Source organism: Notolepis coatsorum (genome assembly GCF_963971535.1).
Source record: "Notolepis coatsorum genome assembly, chromosome: 6".
Classification (NCBI taxonomy): Eukaryota; Metazoa; Chordata; class Actinopteri; order Aulopiformes; family Paralepididae; genus Notolepis; species Notolepis coatsorum.
Genome location: NC_140170.1, coordinates 136764372 through 136781408, shown reverse-complemented (window position 1 = coordinate 136781408; position 17037 = coordinate 136764372). Strand labels below are relative to the sequence as shown.

General features: G+C 47.1%; 1 protein-coding gene across 1 annotated transcript in view; it reads right to left on the bottom strand.

Moving 5' to 3' along the window:
- Nucleotides 1-2533: 2533 nt before the first annotated feature.
- LOC311230496 (sodium-dependent neutral amino acid transporter SLC6A17-like) overlaps nucleotides 2534-17037 on the bottom strand; it is a gene marked incomplete at both ends in the record, with an annotated part of 32943 nt that continues 18439 nt past the window's right edge. Inside the window, 7 exons of the mRNA XM_084316785.1 lie at nucleotides 2534-2932; nucleotides 3106-3268; nucleotides 3567-3726; nucleotides 7570-7762; nucleotides 8053-8245; nucleotides 11033-11274; nucleotides 11788-11898. Of these exons, the coding sequence (XP_084172911.1) occupies nucleotides 2534-2932; nucleotides 3106-3268; nucleotides 3567-3726; nucleotides 7570-7762; nucleotides 8053-8245; nucleotides 11033-11274; nucleotides 11788-11898 (1461 nt within the window). The remainder of the gene's footprint in view (nucleotides 2933-3105; nucleotides 3269-3566; nucleotides 3727-7569; nucleotides 7763-8052; nucleotides 8246-11032; nucleotides 11275-11787; nucleotides 11899-17037) is intronic.

Sequence of the window (17037 nt, the reverse complement as noted above, 5' to 3'; positions counted from 1 at the left end):
ATGGACAGAGACCTATACATCGCCAACACTCTAATAAATTACAGGCCAGCAAAAACACTGCGATCATCAGCTGCTGGACTACTAGAGGCTCCCAGAAAGAGGATCAGTGATGCAGCCTTTATCAACTACGCCCCAAAACTATGGCACAAACTATCCAAAAACATCAGGGAAGCCAACTCGCTAGACATCTTCAAAAGACAGCTTATTTCTTTGCTCAGGCATTTAAATGAAATATCAGGGACATCCTGACACAAATTGTACCTTACCTGCACTTGTCTTACCCTGCCTACTTGTATACACTTCCTATCAAATTCATGTGTCGGTTCTATGCTAATTTTATCTCACTGCCTCCTATGCACTGTAATTTTAAGAGCGCTGCTCTGTTGTAATTCAAAACTGATTAAGAGCGATGCACTGCTCTGTTATATTTTTATTGAACTATTTTATCACACTTTTTACTTTTCACTGATGCACTGCTCTGTTGTATGTTAAATACCCTGTTGTGTGTCCGTTCTATTTTATAATTTTTTGCCTATTTTTTAAATGAATCAAACCGCACTTTTCTTTAAAACATTAAATTTTTTATTATTTGTATTATTGAATGAAACTCTAAACAGAGAGCCTATTGGGATGCTAGATCCTAATGTGAAACACTGTGATTTAGTCTATTCTATTTTTATTATTTGTATTACTGAATGAAACTGTAAACAGAGAGCCTATTGGGATGCTAGATCCTAATGTGAAACACTGTGACTTACCTTACCTCTCTATCTTTTTTATCTTTTTTATGCTCGCTTATGCCTGTATTTTTCACTGTTGTGAAGCACTTTGAACTGCAATTTCTGTATGAAAAGTGCTATACAAATAAAGTTATTATTATTATTATTATTATCTTGTGCTTAGAGGGGCCATTTTCTTGATTTGTGCTGAAAATTATTTGTGCATTACTGGTCCATATACACTGAGAAACAAATTACCATTAAAGTATTGTGTTTGCCCGCTATATTTCATATTGCAGTGGTTACATATTACCTGTGTACATACTTGGTCCAAATTTGTGCTTACATATTAGTGGCATGTGGCTTGTGCCAATTAACCATTTCAACTCTCTTGTGCTTTCATAGGTTTCATAGGTTTGGACATTTGGAATAGTCATAACTGCATAAAAGCCAACCAGCGAGGCATTCCTTAATAGTCTTGTACTCAATTTCACACAATCATGCTATGCTTTTCTTCGCTTCCGTCAATAAAGAAATATGATGCTTAAATATACCTTAAAACAAAGTCTGTACACTTCACTGGCAGCACAATTGAACACATATTTCATATTATTGTGATTCAAATATTGTTGAGTTCAAGTGTTGTTCTTACTCTCTAGATTTCATTCTTTGGTGGAGATGATGGCATTTAGCACATCCCTACAAAACAAGCTACTACATGCGTAACATGGCCAGAAAGACTCCAGCAGCTTACACACACACTACAAAAATATCCTAGCTGTGCCACATTACGTCATTTATGAACAATACTGGCTACACAGTAAATACACCAAGAGGATTGGCATTAGGTGAGAGAGACTCGCTTACTGTATGTGTTCTAGCAAATGTGTAACATACATGTAAATGGTGTCCTTACAGCAGCCTTAAGTGTAGTTTTATCATACAGAGACCTCTAAGGTCTTGGCTTTGAAAACAAAGCTAAACAATAAACAGTGTTTTCTATTTTAGTACTTCAGAGGAACAGTATATACACTGCTTATTAATGCTACACTACTCTATAAACACATACACTTTGAAAGATTTAATACAAAATATGGTATAAAATACTGAAACATATTTTGTATTTAAACAAGGTATGGCTTGGACATGTGACTGCTATAGAGAACAACAAAAGCACTAAACACTAAAAGGCTTGAAACCTTTCAAACTAAAGTCACATACACCTTGTAGCTGTTATGGCTATTTCTGACAGACTACTGAAACACACAGGTTCCATTAGAATCTCTGCACTGTGCAGAGCAGAATGTGAATACTGACTGGTAGGTCCTTGAACACTAAGGCAAAGAAAAGCAGATCACAGAACCTTATTGGACTAGTATCATTACCATATATCACATTCAAAACAGTACCTGATACATCTGTACTGTGCATGACTGTCAATCCTGTACTGTTATCATGTATTGTTATTTGATCAACCATGAAGGGCAAGAAATAGAAATGTCAAATCTTCTCTTAGATCTGATTAGTTGAAATATATTTATACCAAACTGACTATATACTTGCATAACGCTATATTCATAGGCTATACACTCTTTTGCAGGTGGCTTCTTTCACCTCCTTACTTGTAGGGAGATCTGTGCTATAGTAAATGGCAGGTTGTGGTTCTTGGTGATATTCATCTGAGATTGCTAGGGCAGTGGTGGGGATTCTAGCCAGCGCAGCAGTGCCCCATGGCGGAGGAGCTGAAACAATGACATTGAAGGGTAAGAAGAGAGAGCACAGCTTCTGGGGGGGGGGGGAAGAGTGGACAGTGATCAAGAGTCTGATTCTGGGGTGATGGGTGTGATTGGTGTGGTGGGGCTGATGGCGGCGTTCTGGTAGCCCGTCCCGTAGCAGATGTTTGGGGACAGGGAGTTGGCGTCCGGGGGCTTACTGCCTCCAGCTGCGAGGTAGGCTCTGTGCACGGGCAAGGGTGTGGGCGTCTCCCCGGGCTTGGCGCCGAGGATGGACCGCGCCTCATCCTGCTCTTCCAGGGTGGACATGTCCTTCATCATGCCTTTACGGTAGGCGACGGATAGCTTGTTGGAGCCGTCGGACACCAGGTTGAACTGGCGGAGGATGAAGACTATGGGGAGAGGGAGCATGGCCACTATGATGAGGGAGAAACACATGGCCAGCGCCCAGGGAGGGTAGCTCTGGAAACGCTCCTCAGCCTAGAGGCAGCGGAGACATGGAAATAAAAATGCTCCTTAGCTCGACACATTCACAGGATAATTAAGCTGCTTTTTGACATTTTACACCCAAGCATGCACACACACACACACACACACACACACACACACACACACGCACACACACACGCACGCACACGCACACGCACACTAACCAGTTCCTGGACCCAGGCGTTGTACCCTGGTGGGCTTACAGCCATCTCTATGACGGTGGCAGAGATGAGTACGATGAGACACAGCGGGGAAACGTACTTCCACATGTAGAAATAGAAACTATAGGGACGAAACCCCAGCATGTCCTCCAGATCCTGCATGAACCTGACCGCCAGAGACAAGACAACATGAGTTGACATCACACAACTCTGCACTTGTCCTGTTGTGTTCTCCATACAGGTCTTAACCGATTCATCTTTTCGTAAATTAATATAATCAATAATGGGTCATTCAAAATGTGCATGCATGTACAGTATACATACAGTACTCACTTGGGTCGTAATAACTAAGTACAAAGTAGAAACCTGAACACCATTTCACACACAAACACACGTGCATACAGATCACATACACACATTGTTAATCTGTAGCTGCCTGCTGAGGTAGCTAGTCCTAGTCATACCTCTTGGTTCCATAAACCCAAGCGACAGACAGGTTTTCCAGGATGACCACAATGGTGAGGGGCAGACCAGCAGAGTAGTCATCAAACATGGTGACATAATAGTTGCCTGAGCGCTGGACGAACAGCAGGCCACAGAAGAACGCTATGATGCAACAGGCCACTAGAGGAAAGAGAGGGATGTGTTTAAAGCCTGGTTTATACAACAGGCCACTAGAGGAAAGAGAGGGATGTGTTTAAAGCCTGGTTTATACAACAGGCCACTAGAGGAAAGAGAGGGATGTGTTTAAAGCCTGGTTTATACAACAGGCCACTGGAGGAAAGAGAGGGATGTGTTTAAAGCCTGGTTTATACAACGGCATGCAAATTTCTCGATTCTGATTGGCTGAAACAGTCCATTTACACGTCTTTATTGGCAACAATCCACGGTCCTGGGCTCAGGACCCGCCCACAACCGAATCACATATCACTCCGCCGGCTCACTCCGGGAGAAAACAAGATTGCGGACAACAAATGGATATGTTGATAGCGCCATAACGACTAAATATGAAGCGATTCTGTCACTGCGAATGTGTTAGTCCTTTAAACAATGTTGGATGATGTAATTGATGGGTCTTGAGTCATTCTAGAACAAAAGAAAAATCGCGATTTGATTGATTGATTAATTTGCATTATTTTTTTCAATTTCTTTTTCCTTCTCTCTGACTGTCAGCGCTAGCTCTAGTCTCCACCCACCGCCACCCCCCCCCCCACACACACACACACACTCCTGTGAGTTGATTGATTGATTGATTGCTAATTTTATTACTGTACGCTTGGTTTCCAACTGGTTAAGTTTAGGCCCTCTACAGTAGGTTTAAAAAAATAAATAAAAAAATAGGGCGAAGAAAACGTTTTTTTCCTATAGGGCAAAGAAAACTTTTTAATTTGTTTTACCTACTTTCTATAGAAGCATCTAAGAATGAAGTTCTATGGAAAGTAGGTCTGCATTCCCTTAACAATTGTGTGTATTGAGCCATACTGTATTGTACCCATTCTGCATCTGGTAATAAAATTTTCAATCAATCATTCCAATAATACACAGTTGGATGTGTTAGTTGGTTGGATGCACTTCAAGCTGCTTCCACATGAGGCAACTTCTCTCAATCATTCCAATAATACACAGTTGGATGTGTTAGTTGGTTGGATGCACTTCCGATCTGCTTCCACATGGAGGCAAATTGTCTTTTTTGTAGTTGTGGGAACTACTTTTTCTGGCGGATGGTTTTTTCAATAAATCTTCGATTAATGTGTGTTTATTGTATAGAAATAAGGTTGGATGAATGTGGCAGTTGTATAAAAGCTTTACACCACTTGCAGTCGTGATTTGTGAACAATAAACCATGCCTAGGGGGGTCTAACGACCACCCCTAGGCATGGTTTATTGTTCACAAACCACTCCTGCGCGTGATGTAATGCTTAATTATACAACAGGACACTAGAGGAAAGGGATGTGTTTAAAGCCTGGTTTATACAACAGGACACTAGAGGAAAGAGAGGGATGTGTTTAAAGCCTGGTTTATACAACAGGCCACTGGAGGAAAGAGAGGGATGTGTTTAAAGCCTGGTTTATACAACAGGCCACTAGAGGAAAGAGAGGGATGTGTTTAAAGCCTGGTTTATACAACAGGACACTAGAGGAAAGAGAGGGATGTGTTTAAAGCCTGGTTTATACAACAGGCCACTAGAGGAAAGAGAGGGATGTGTTTAAAGCCTGGTTTATACAACAGGACACTGGAGGAAAGAGAGGAATGTGTTTAAAGCCTGGTTATACAACAGGCCACTAGAGGAAAGAGAGGGATGTGTTTAAAGCCTGGTTTATACAACAGGACACTAGAGGAAAGAGAGGGATGTGTTTAAAGCCTGGTTTATACAACAGGACACTAGAGGAAAGAGAGGGATGTGTTTAAAGCCTGGTTTATACAACAGGCCACTAGAGGAAAGAGAGGGATGTGTTTAAAGCCTGGTTTATACAACAGGCCACTAGAGGAAAGAGAGGGACGTGTTTAAAGCCTGGTTTATACAACAGGCCACTGGAGGAAAGAGAGGGATGTGTTTAAAGCCTGGTTTATACAACAGGCCACTGGAGGAAAGAGAGGGATGTGTTTAAAGCCTGGTTTATACAACAGGCCACTGGAGGAAAGAGAGGGATGTGTTTAAAGCCTGGTTTATACAACAGGCCACTGGAGGAAAGAGAGGGATGTGTTTAAAGCCTGGTTTATAAGCCAACCAGGCATGGAGAGGGACATACGGTGGTAAGAGAGACTCTGTACGGTGAGGGAGAGTGCCAGAGTACCAGAAACCAGAGTACCCTGAAGAAACCAGAGTACCCACGTAAACACAGGGAGAACATGCAAACTCCACACAGAAAGGCTTCCCACCGGATTTCGAACCCAGGACCTTCTTGCTGTGAGTTTAGCTAATGAGCTATAGTTTTCATCCGTAGTCCCTGCCTGACATGCATGTCTCTGGTGTGGGAAGAAACCAGAGTACCCAGAGGAAACTAGAGTACAGATAGGAAACCAGAGTACCCAGAGGAAACTAGAGTACCCAGAGGAAACTAGAGTACCCAGAGGAAACTAGAGTACCCAGAGGAAACCAGAGTACCCAGAGGAAACCATAGTACCCAGAGAAAACCAGAGTACCCAGAGGAAACCATAGTACCTAGAGAAAACCATAGTACCCAGAGAAAACCATGGTACCCAGAGGAAACCAGAGTACCCGGAGAAAACCATAGTACCCAGAGGAAACCAGAGTACACATAGGAAACCAGAGTACCCAGAGGAAACCAGAGTACCCAGAGGAAACCATAGTACCCAGAGGAAACCATAGTACCCAGAGGAAACCAGAGTACCCAGAGGAAACCAGAGTACCCGGAGGAAACCAGAGTACAGAGAGGAAACCAGAGTACCCGGAGGAAACCAGAGTACAGAGAGGAAACCAGAGTACCGAGAGGAAACCAGAGTACCCAGAGGAAACCAGAGTACCCAGAGGAAACCAGATGAGAGTACCCGGAGGAAACCAGAGTACCGGGAGGAAACCAGAGTACCCAGAGGAAACCAGAGTACGCAGAGGAAACCAGAGTACCCGGAGGAAACCAGAGTACCGAGAGGAAACCAGTGTACCCGGAGAAAACCATAGTACCCAGAGGAAACCAGAGTACCCAGAGGAAACCAGAGTACCCACGCAAACACAGGGAGAACATGCAAACTCCATACAGAAAGACCTCCCACCGGGTTTCGAACCCAGGACCTTGCTGCGAGGCAGCAGTTCTAACCACTGTGCCACCGTGCTATGGGAGACCTTGTATGGAGAGGGACTGCTAGTGGTAGCAGAGACTACATACGTCGCCTCCTTTCATAGTTCTTCCATTCCTCCAGTGTTGTGTGTCATTGGGGGAGGGATTGTCTTTCGTTGTACTCCAGCATGTACCACCCCAAAGACCATCAGCCAATCACATGGTTGCTCCGTACAGACCCTTCGCAAGCTACTGGAGTCTGCATCATGTTGCTGTGTGGCCCGTCCAAATGGTGCCTGCTGGGTTGAGCATAAATCACGCAGTGTCTGCAGCTTTCTAACTCTTTCCCAGGTTGCAGGAAAACCTTTTTATTTTATTACGGTATTATGCTAAACAATTCTGGTCCAACAATGGATTCAGCGTGATCATGTATTTTCTGCACACAATGACAAAGGATAATGCAGTACATTCCAACATTTACAAATTATTAATTACTGTGTAATAACATAGAAGGTAAGATCTGTAAACGACATTTGTAATCATAGACAAATAATTATAGACAATAATAAAAACAATTACTTGTGATTATCATATAATTAAGTTATTTATATGTTATTATATAGTAATTACCTTGTAATTCGTGTACCATAATATGAAGTGCCGCCTATTTTTGTCCTTCCTCATTGAACTATCAATAGAAACTAAAGGGCCACCGTCAGCAAGCCTCACCTGTGAACACCTCCCTTTGCACCTTGTAGGTGTCGAGAACGGGGGTGGTGATGCCAGTCATGGTGCCAATCATGCTGCCCAGACCCAGGTTGATCAGCATGAAGAAAAACATCACGGACCAGAAGGGGGAAGCAGGGAAATGAGTCATGGCCTCAGTGAAGGCAATGAAGGCCAAGCCCGTACCCTGGACCGCCTGTAAGAAGTGGAAGGAGAAGGGAGATCACTTCACAGTCAATTTATACAAAGATATAGTCCCCCACCCCCAGACATATGCATTTGTTCAGAGCTTAGGGTCCAGTGTTGCCAGATTCATGTTAATTATCGTCCCAGAGGCTTATAATTATCGTTTGTTGAGGAAAACTATTGTTTGCCAGTCATAACCAGAGAACAAATAGACATACAGAGGGAAAATTATCATACAGAAGGCAAAACAAATCATACAGAGGGCAATACAATAATGATCTGGCAACACAGATGACACACCTTGTTGAGTTCATCCTCCAGCAGACAGGGATTCAGGCCCAGCTGTGAGAAGCTGTCCTCCTTCACTGTCTTGATAACTCCATATATCTCAGCATAGTCCTCCGTGGTCAGGTGGGAGAAGTTTAGATGTGGAGGGATGAGGTCATGACTCAGAACATTAGAGGTTACATAGCCAAGGATCTTCTCCGCATTCCTGTAGAGGAAAGAGTCACCAGTCACTGTGGTGCTAAATGTGGACTGTTAAGTGGTGCTGTTTGAAATTAGATCATACATAAGATAAGATCAGATATTCCTTTATTGATCCCCTTGGGGAAATTCAGGTATCATAGCAGCATGGGGGAGGGGGAGGGAAGGTACAGGTACATGGTAATAGTAGAAGACATGATACAGATCATAACATTATAGTACAGTAGAAAAGTAAAAATAGGCAGTGTAGTGCAGAGTGTCGGGGGGTTATGAGTCTGTGACTGAACGTGCTTCTCATCTTGGGAGGGATTCTCCAGGATAGCAGCCAGCTTCCTTCTCACCCTCCTCTCCGCCACCACCTCTAGTCTGACCAGCTCGACTCCCACCATGGAGCTAGCCTTCCTCACCAGCTTGTTCAGTTTGTTGGTGTCCCTCGAGTTGATGTAGCCCCCCCAGCATGCCACAGCATAGAAGAGGACACTGGCCACTACAGACTGGTAGAACGATTGCAGCAATCTATTGCATACATTGAAGGACCTGAGTCTCCTCAGGAAGAACAGCCTGCTCTGTCCCTTCCTGTAGATAGAGGACCTCTGTGTTGTCCTGCTCTGTCCCTTCCTGTAGATAGAGGGCCTCTGTGTTGTCCTGCTCTGTCCCTTCCTGTAGAGAGCCTCTGTGTTGTCCTGCTCTGTCCCTTCCTGTAGATAGAGGGCCTCTGTGTTGTCCTGCTCTGTCCCTTCCTGTAGAGGGCCTCTGTGTTGTCCTGCTCTGTCCCTTCCTGTAGAGGGCCTCTGTGTTGTCCTGCTCTGTCCCTTCCTGTAGAGGGCCTCTGTGTTGTCCTGCTCTGTCCCTTCCTGTAGAGGGCCTCTGTGTTGTCCTGCTCTGTCCCTTCCTGTAAAGGGCCTCTGTGTTGTCCTGCTCTGTCCCTTCCTGTAGAGGGCATCTGTGTTGTCCTGCTCTGTCCCTTCCTGTAGAGGGCCTCTGTGTTGTCCTGCTCTGTCCCTTCCTGTAGATAGAGGGCCTCTGTGTTGTCCTGCTCTGTCCCTTCCTGTAGAGGGCCTCTGTGTTGTCCTGCTCTGTCCCTTCCTGTAAAGGGCCTCTGTGTTGTCCTGCTCTGTCCCTTCCTGTAGAGGGCATCTGTGTTGTCCTGCTCTGTCCCTTCCTGTAAAGGGCCTCTGTGTTGTCCTGCTCTGTCCCTTCCTGTAGAGGGCCTCTGTGTTGTCCTGCTCTGTCCCTTCCTGTAGAGGGCCTCTGTGTTGTCCTGCTCTGTCCCTTCCTGTAGATAGAGAGCCTCTGTGTTGTCCTGCTCTGTCCCTTCCTGTAGAGGGCCTCTGTGTTGTCCTGCTCTGTCCCTTCCTGTAGAGGGCCTCTGTGTTGTCCTGCTCTGTCCCTTCCTGTAGAGGGCCTCTGTGTTGTCCTGCTCTGTCCCTTCCTGTAGAGGGCCTCTGTGTTGTCCTGCTCTGTCCCTTCCTGTAGAGGGCCTCTGTGTTGTCCTGCTCTGTCCCTTCCGCGTCTATACTTTCCACAACAAACTTGTGTTTCCGCGTTCGAGTTTTGCGCTCTGATTGGCCAGGTCATGTGACATGTGTGCCAATCGTGGGACGGCAAGTTCTGCGCCTATTTCCGGGTCGAACAGCCTGCAAACTACCTAACGCCTAGTTTATCACTGGTTAAGCTTAGGCGACTCTTTCGCAGTTGGTTAAGGTTAGAGTTTGGAGTCAGGGCAGGCGTTCTATCGCCACGCTCTAAGACAAACTCTAACCTTAACCAACTTCGAAAGAGCGCCTAAGCTTAACCATCCAAAAACTTGCGGCCCCACGATTGGGCGTACATGTCACATGACCTGGCCAATCAGAGACGCGGAAACACTAACTTTGTTGTGGAAAATATTCAGGCGTACTTTCCTGTAGAGGGCCTCTGTGTTGTCCTGCTCTGTCCCTTCCTGTAGAGGGCCTCTGTGTTGTCCTGCTCTGTCCCTTCCTGTAGATAGAGGGCCTCTGTGTTGTCCTGCTCTGTCCCTTCCTGTAGAGGGCCTCTGTTGTGTTGTCCTGCTCTGTCCCTTCCTGTAGAGGGCCTCTGTGTTGTCCTGCTCTGTCCCTTCCTGTAGATAGAGAGCCTCTGTGTTGTCCTGCTCTGTCCCTTCCTGTAGATAGAGAGCCTCTGTGTTGTCCTGCTCTGTCCCTTCCTGTAGAGGGCCTCTGTTGTGTTGTCCTGCTCTGTCCCTTCCTGTAAATAGAGGGCCTCTGTGTTGTCCTGCTCTGTCCCTTCCTGTAGAGGGCCTCTGTGTTGTCCTGCTCTGTCCCTTCCTGTAGAGGGCCTCTGTGTTTTCCTGCTCTGTCCCTTCCTGTAGAGGGCCTCTGTGTTGTCCTGCTCTGTCCCTTCCTGTAGAGGGCCTCTGTGTTGTCCTGCTCTGTCCCTTCCTGTAGAGGGCATCTGTGTTGTCCTGCTCTGTCCCTTCCTGTAGAGGGCCTCTGTGTTGTCCTGCTCTGTCCCTTCCTGTAGATAGAGGGCCTCTGTGTTGTCCTGCTCTGTCCCTTCCTGTAGAGGGCCTCTGTGTTGTCCTGCTCTGTCCCTTCCTGTAGAGGGCCTCTGTGTTGTCCGACCACCAGATACATGCCCATACCGACCGATACATGCAGAAATAGCACATTCTGGTGCTAAACCAGCAGTGGGATCAATTCACTTTCAATTAAATTAATTCAGGAAGTGGATGAATGTGCCATCATCAGCAGGACAAAAGCCATAGTATTTACATTTGGTGGGGGGGGGGGGGGGGGGGGGGGGGGAGACTCACAATGCAACACATTTCTCATTCATGAGGTTGGCCTTGAAGCCCAGCACAGCGAATACCACTAGCGTGGCCAGGATAGAGGTGATGAAGTTGATGATGGACACGAGCACAGCGTCAAAGTGGCAGTTGTTGTCTATTTTGTTGTAGCTGGAGAAGGCAATGACTCCTCCGAATCCAAGACCCAGGGCGAAGAAGACCTGGGTGGCCGCCTCCCTCCACACCTTGGGCTCCAGCATCTTCTCCAGCTGTGGGACACATTGACTTCATTTGAATTGTACATTTCAGACACTATAACTGCTGTTATCCAGTGTAATGATTTACAATGAGTGCAAATGTAAAACGAGGTAAAGATCACATGATCTCACGTACGTAGCAGTAAGCAGCAATAATAATAATACACCCACATACACACTTTTAGAAAGGTATGGAATGAAAGTATTGCCTTCCCCCGCCCCAAAATGAATGAATGAATTGATCATTTAAAATATCTATGTTGTTGTTTACATGTTGCATGCATGTATCCCCTCCCAACTTTCCATTTCCCCATGTGGAATGCACCGATTGGATAAATGACATGCTGGTGCACTAGTACGACATCCAGTGGCTTAATGTTATCTGTAGCACCTTTAAGTAGAATGAAAGAGCTTACAAAAGAACTGAGGAACTACGCAGTGAGTTATTTTCATTCAATGAGTGCAAATTACACATAAAGATAGAAAGAGACACTGAGGGAGTGAGAAGGGTGTCGTCAGTCTCACCTTAGGAGTGAACATGTGGGCGATGCCATCCACAGATCCCTTCAGCATCAAGGCCCGGACCAGGAAGCAGAACAGCACCACGTAGGGGAATAGAGAGCTGAAGTACATCACCTGGGAGAGGGGAGAGGGGAGAGGGGAGAGGGGAGAAGGGAGAGGGGAGAGCGGAGAGGGGATAATGGAGAGGGGAGAGGGGAGAATGGAGAGGGGAGAGGGGAAAGGGGAGAGGGGAGAATGGAGAGGGGAAAGGGAAAGGGAGAGGGGATAAGGGAGGGGGGGAAAGTGAGAGGGGAGAAGGGAGAGGCAAGAGGGGAGGGGAGAAATGTAGTAGATATGGTAACTTTACATGACTGTACTGTAGGTGGCACAGTTATATTGATGAAGTACCTACAGTAGGAACTAATGAGAAAGTTACTCAAGTCTCAGACATGATGTTGAAAGTGCATTGAAATCTTGTATTTTACTCCCCAATGACATAAGAACCATTCATTTGACTCTCAAATCGCTTACAGTTCAATAGTATTAAATACTGTTCCCTCACTTTGTTAAAATACATTTCCTCATAAATTCCTAGGTGCTCATCATTATGTCAGGGAACGGCAGTCTCTACTCTGAATTTTCATAATTTTTCATTAATGAGGTTTATTTTTTACAATATGCATTGATAAGCAATTGATTATACGGTATGCCCAGTTTATCTTAATTCTCTCCTAGGGGAGATTTTCCAATGTGCATTCCATTAGAAAGCAGTTGTAGCAGTTGTAGAAAGCAGTGTTCAGTTCTGTATCGTTAGTGGCTTAGCTTGGCATCACTACTGCACTATCTCGCGTACGTGCACGCGTACTGAATAAACCACAAATGTACCTCTAATACCAGTATTAGTCTGACCACACCCCTCATCAGCTTACCTTCATAAGCAGGTGTGTGGTCACCTGCTCTCCTCCTTCTCGCTTTCACCACAAGGAAGAAGTGCCTCGGTAGATCCCCACACTTGACACCATGATGGAAGAAATTGGATTAGGAACAGCTTGGGAAACAAGGATACGTTGACATCATATCTTTATTTTCTCTCTCACTATTTTCGAGAAAATACGGCGATATTGTCTTCGTACTGGAGTGTCTAGAAGATGATGATCATTCTAAAAACCCTCCACCGGTTTTCGTATTGGGAGCACGCCGCTGCATGCTTCTCAACTGCAGTTCCTTGCTGTGTTTGTTGGGGTGAAACCTGTCAGGCCACAGCTGAACTGTCGGACATGCCGCTGTTGTGAGAAGCGGTGCGTTCCAGGTTGGGTGAGTAGTGTTTGCTGGCGGGCTCCACTTGTCTGTTAGTGCTATGGGGGCTACTTGACAAAGTTTATGGAAACCGGCCCCAGGCTAGGGTCCTTTGTTTAGCCGCCTAGTCGACAGAAGGCCTTGGTCTGGAGACCATTATAGTTTTAACTAGTGGGCCGCGACCATTGACACTGGTGATCCCTGTGTGTTCTGGACGAGTGGATTCTCTCTGTCACCGTGTTAAGGCCCCATCTTTCATATCCAAATGAGAGTATTCCTTCACGAGGGGATATGTGCATGTAATGTGCGATAGCGGCAGATTCATGTTCAAAGTCAGCCACACAGGCCAGTTGGTACTGTGCTGATTCCGCCGGATGTGGTAAAGTCACCGTTGTGAAGCGGTGTTGACATCTTGTTTTCTCTCTTCTCTTAAAAAGTGAGGAGAGGTTCAGAACGGCGGCCTGTCTGGGTGAGTGTTATGTCATTGTTTACATGTTCATAGCTTACGGTTAGATGGCTGGCGCGGGGTAGCTTTGCTTCTCGCGCGCCGCCGGGAGCTCGCTTCTGATCGCCGTTAGCTTGATGCTATTCTGTTGAACGTGCTTTGATTTTAACATGTTTTACACTCTTGACCGCGACGTCATCCTTGACAGGGGATGTTTCGTCAACCCTGCCCTGAGCCTGGACGGGGATTGCGTCAACAAAGAGGACTGTAGCGACTGGTTGGAGCGGCGACGCTGCCCGGATCGAACAACACAGGACGGCTGTGTTCTACGGTGTCTTGTGACTGCACTTCGCTGATCTGCGTTCCGGGTAGGTACGGGGTTGGCCCGGAGGCCCTAAAACCAGTTTTTTACATGGCTCAAGGTGCAATATATTCTTTTCAATCTGTACAGCTCGCGTGGGAAGTCTCTCTGGGGATCCCCGTCTCTTTCCTATGGGAGGGTGGTGGGATGTAAAAATGTGAACATTTTTTACCCCGGCTGTGTAGACTGGGATACATGCTGTTGATGCTTCCTTCTTTCTATTCCAGAAGTGTTGGAGTTAGGGAGTGTCACACCCCTCTTGTCGTTCCCCTGGGCGCCTTGGGGATTCAATGACAGGTCTAAATAGCCTGTTCATTGATGGGGGTGTGTCCCGACGCACGTATAGTGCTAGCTCGCTGTAAACAGGCGATTGACTGGCACGCCTTGGTTGCTTGTGGTTGAAACAGCGTTTTTATAAAGCAACTGAGATGGGGGTTTTTCCTCTTCCGACGACCACATCCCATGACCTGGGTGGGTTGTCGACGGATTCTCGTTCATGTCTGGGGGATGATGACGGGATGGATCTGAACATATGTAGTGGGGTCTCACGCCCTTGGGGTGGGCCACCAGGCGCGGTTCGTCCGAACGTCTGGGTGGCGCCTTCTTTTCATGTTAAGATCAACACGCATATCTGCCCTTCTCCTGGAGTAGGCATGTCGGCGTGGTTAGGGCACGGGACTGGTTCTGGTCACGCTGGTCCAGATCAGTTGAACCCGTTGTCCGCCGGGGATGCAGATCTGCTGTTCTGGTACCCTGAGGGACTTGGGCTTTTTTCAGGGGGAAAAATGCCAGGTCGGTCTGGGTGTCACAGGGTTAAGCGCTATGGAGACCCTGGTTGGGTATGTTTTTACTCAGCACTGTCGTCATGGCTTACAGCCATGCCATTCTGTACTCGCTCGATCTCGTCGGATCTCGGCCGCTACACAGGTTGGTCCTGGTTAGTACTTGGTTGGGAGACCGCCGGGGAATACCAGGTACGGTGTGCTTAGGGGCTGGTTCTCCATTATTTTTCGCTCCTCTCTCACGCATGGCGAAGAGGGGCCTGTGGGGGTGGTTTTTTGACCTCCTCTGGTGACCCTGTGCTTCCCGTACCGCCAGGCCCGGTCCGAAGTGATGTTTGCGACCCGTAGGCCTGGGTTAACCCTTTTTGGAAACTGAAACACTTGTACTGCGGTATAGCCGGTGTATGCCCGCAGGTGTGTTTTGGAGTTTTTTCTTGAGGGGTTATAGGAACAACCACCGCATTGGGTAACACCGAGGTGGTTGATTCCCTGGTGTGTTGGAGCAGTGTCAACTCCCGGGTTCACCGTTTGAGGGTGCCCCTGCACGTTCATGACGTCTGCCAATCGTGTCAGCCTTCTCTGCCTCGACCCCTCTGGGTGGGGGTTTTTAAATGGAGGCTTGGTCATGCAACACCGCCAGCTTACGCTCCTTCCGCCGGGGCGGCTGTGTTCAGCTGTCCCCTCTGGCGCCTGTCTCGTCCGCAGTCTCCAGGCTAGGGTTAACAGCCTGTTGTCTGGTTTTTCCCCGGTGCGCTGCCTGCTTCCGTTGGTTAACCTTTTTGTGTGCTTACGGCCATGCTGACTGCCTGTTCTGCAGGGTCAGTGTGCCAGGCGGTGTACTATTGGGGGGACGGGGCCCGCTCGGCTTACGGCCATACCAACCTGAACGCGCCCGATCTCGTCCGATCTCGGAAGCTAAGCAGGTTCTGGCCTGGTTAGTACTTGGATGGGATTCCGCCTGGGAATACCAGGTGCAGTAACTGAGGGGCCTTTGTCCGAATACGCTGGCGATGTGGGGGGCGGGGCACTACGTGCCCACCTGGTGGGGTCTTGATGCTGGCATCATGGACTTCTCCGGGCCCCCATTCCAGGGAGTCCAGTCCTTTTGGTGGGTCTGGGTCTTCCTTTGCGCTCCGCTGCTACGGCCTTGCCACGGGGTTGGGTTTGCCCTTGGCCCCGTGATTCTGGGGGCAGTAACGAGGTTGTTCCTCCGTTCGTTCCCGGGTGGCATGCGGGTTGTGCGTGTGTGTAGTCGTGGGGTCAAGCCACGGTCTGCTCACCCTGTGCGTTAAGTTGCTTGAGTGCCTCTTCGCACGGTCGGGTCCGTCGCCTTCCCGTGAAGCCTCTAATAGGGGGGATACCCTCCATTAGGGGGGGTCGGGGGGGCTCGGCCCTCCCTGTTCTGATGGTTTTGGGGGGCTGTCAGCGGGGTGTATTTGTCAGCCAAGTGGCTCCGCTTGGCCTCCCTTGTGCAGTAGTGATGCCAAGCTAAGCCACTAACGATACAGAACGATAGGTTATGACTATAACCAAGTTCTGTTAGTTAGGGGCGATGCTTGGCATCAGACGGCCGCTGCAGCCCTTGTCCTCACCTTGTGGTGAAAGCTTGGGAAGGAGGAGAGCAGGTGACCACACACCTGCTTATGAAGGTAAGCTGATGAGGGGTGTGGTCAGACTAATACTGGTATTAGAGGTACATTTGTGGTTTATTCAGTACGCGTGCACGTACGCGAGATAGTGCAGTAGTGATGCCAAGCATCGCCCCTAACTAACAGAACTTGGTTATAGTCATAACCTATCGTTAACACAGTAACTACAACCAACAAGATCGTGAGACTGAGTCATATCTCTAAAAAGAAATCTAAATATTTCCCCCTAAAAGATTAATAAAACTGTTTCAGTTTCACACTTCCCATTACCATGCAGGCCAATTTGATAAGATAAAAATCAAATGTCTTACGCAACATGTAATTATCCATAACAAGGCATATATCATAATGTATATCAATATAAAAAAAAGTCCCTCTCAACATGGTGATATATGTACCGGTATGTGTTTCCATATGGCCTGGCTCTACTCTGAACATGGTGATATGTATGTGTTTCCATATGGCCTGGCTCTACTCTGAACATGGTGATATGTATTTGTTTCCATATGGCCCGGCTCTACTCTGAACATGGTGATATGTATGTGTTTCCATATGGCCCGGCTCTACTCTGAACATGGTGATATGTATGTGTTTCCATATGGCCTGGCTCTACTCTGAACATGGTGATATGTATGTGTTTCCATATGGCCTGGCTCTACTCTGAACATGGTGATATGTATTTGTTTCCATATGGCCTGGCTCTACTCTGAACATGGTGATATGTATTTGTTTCCATATGGC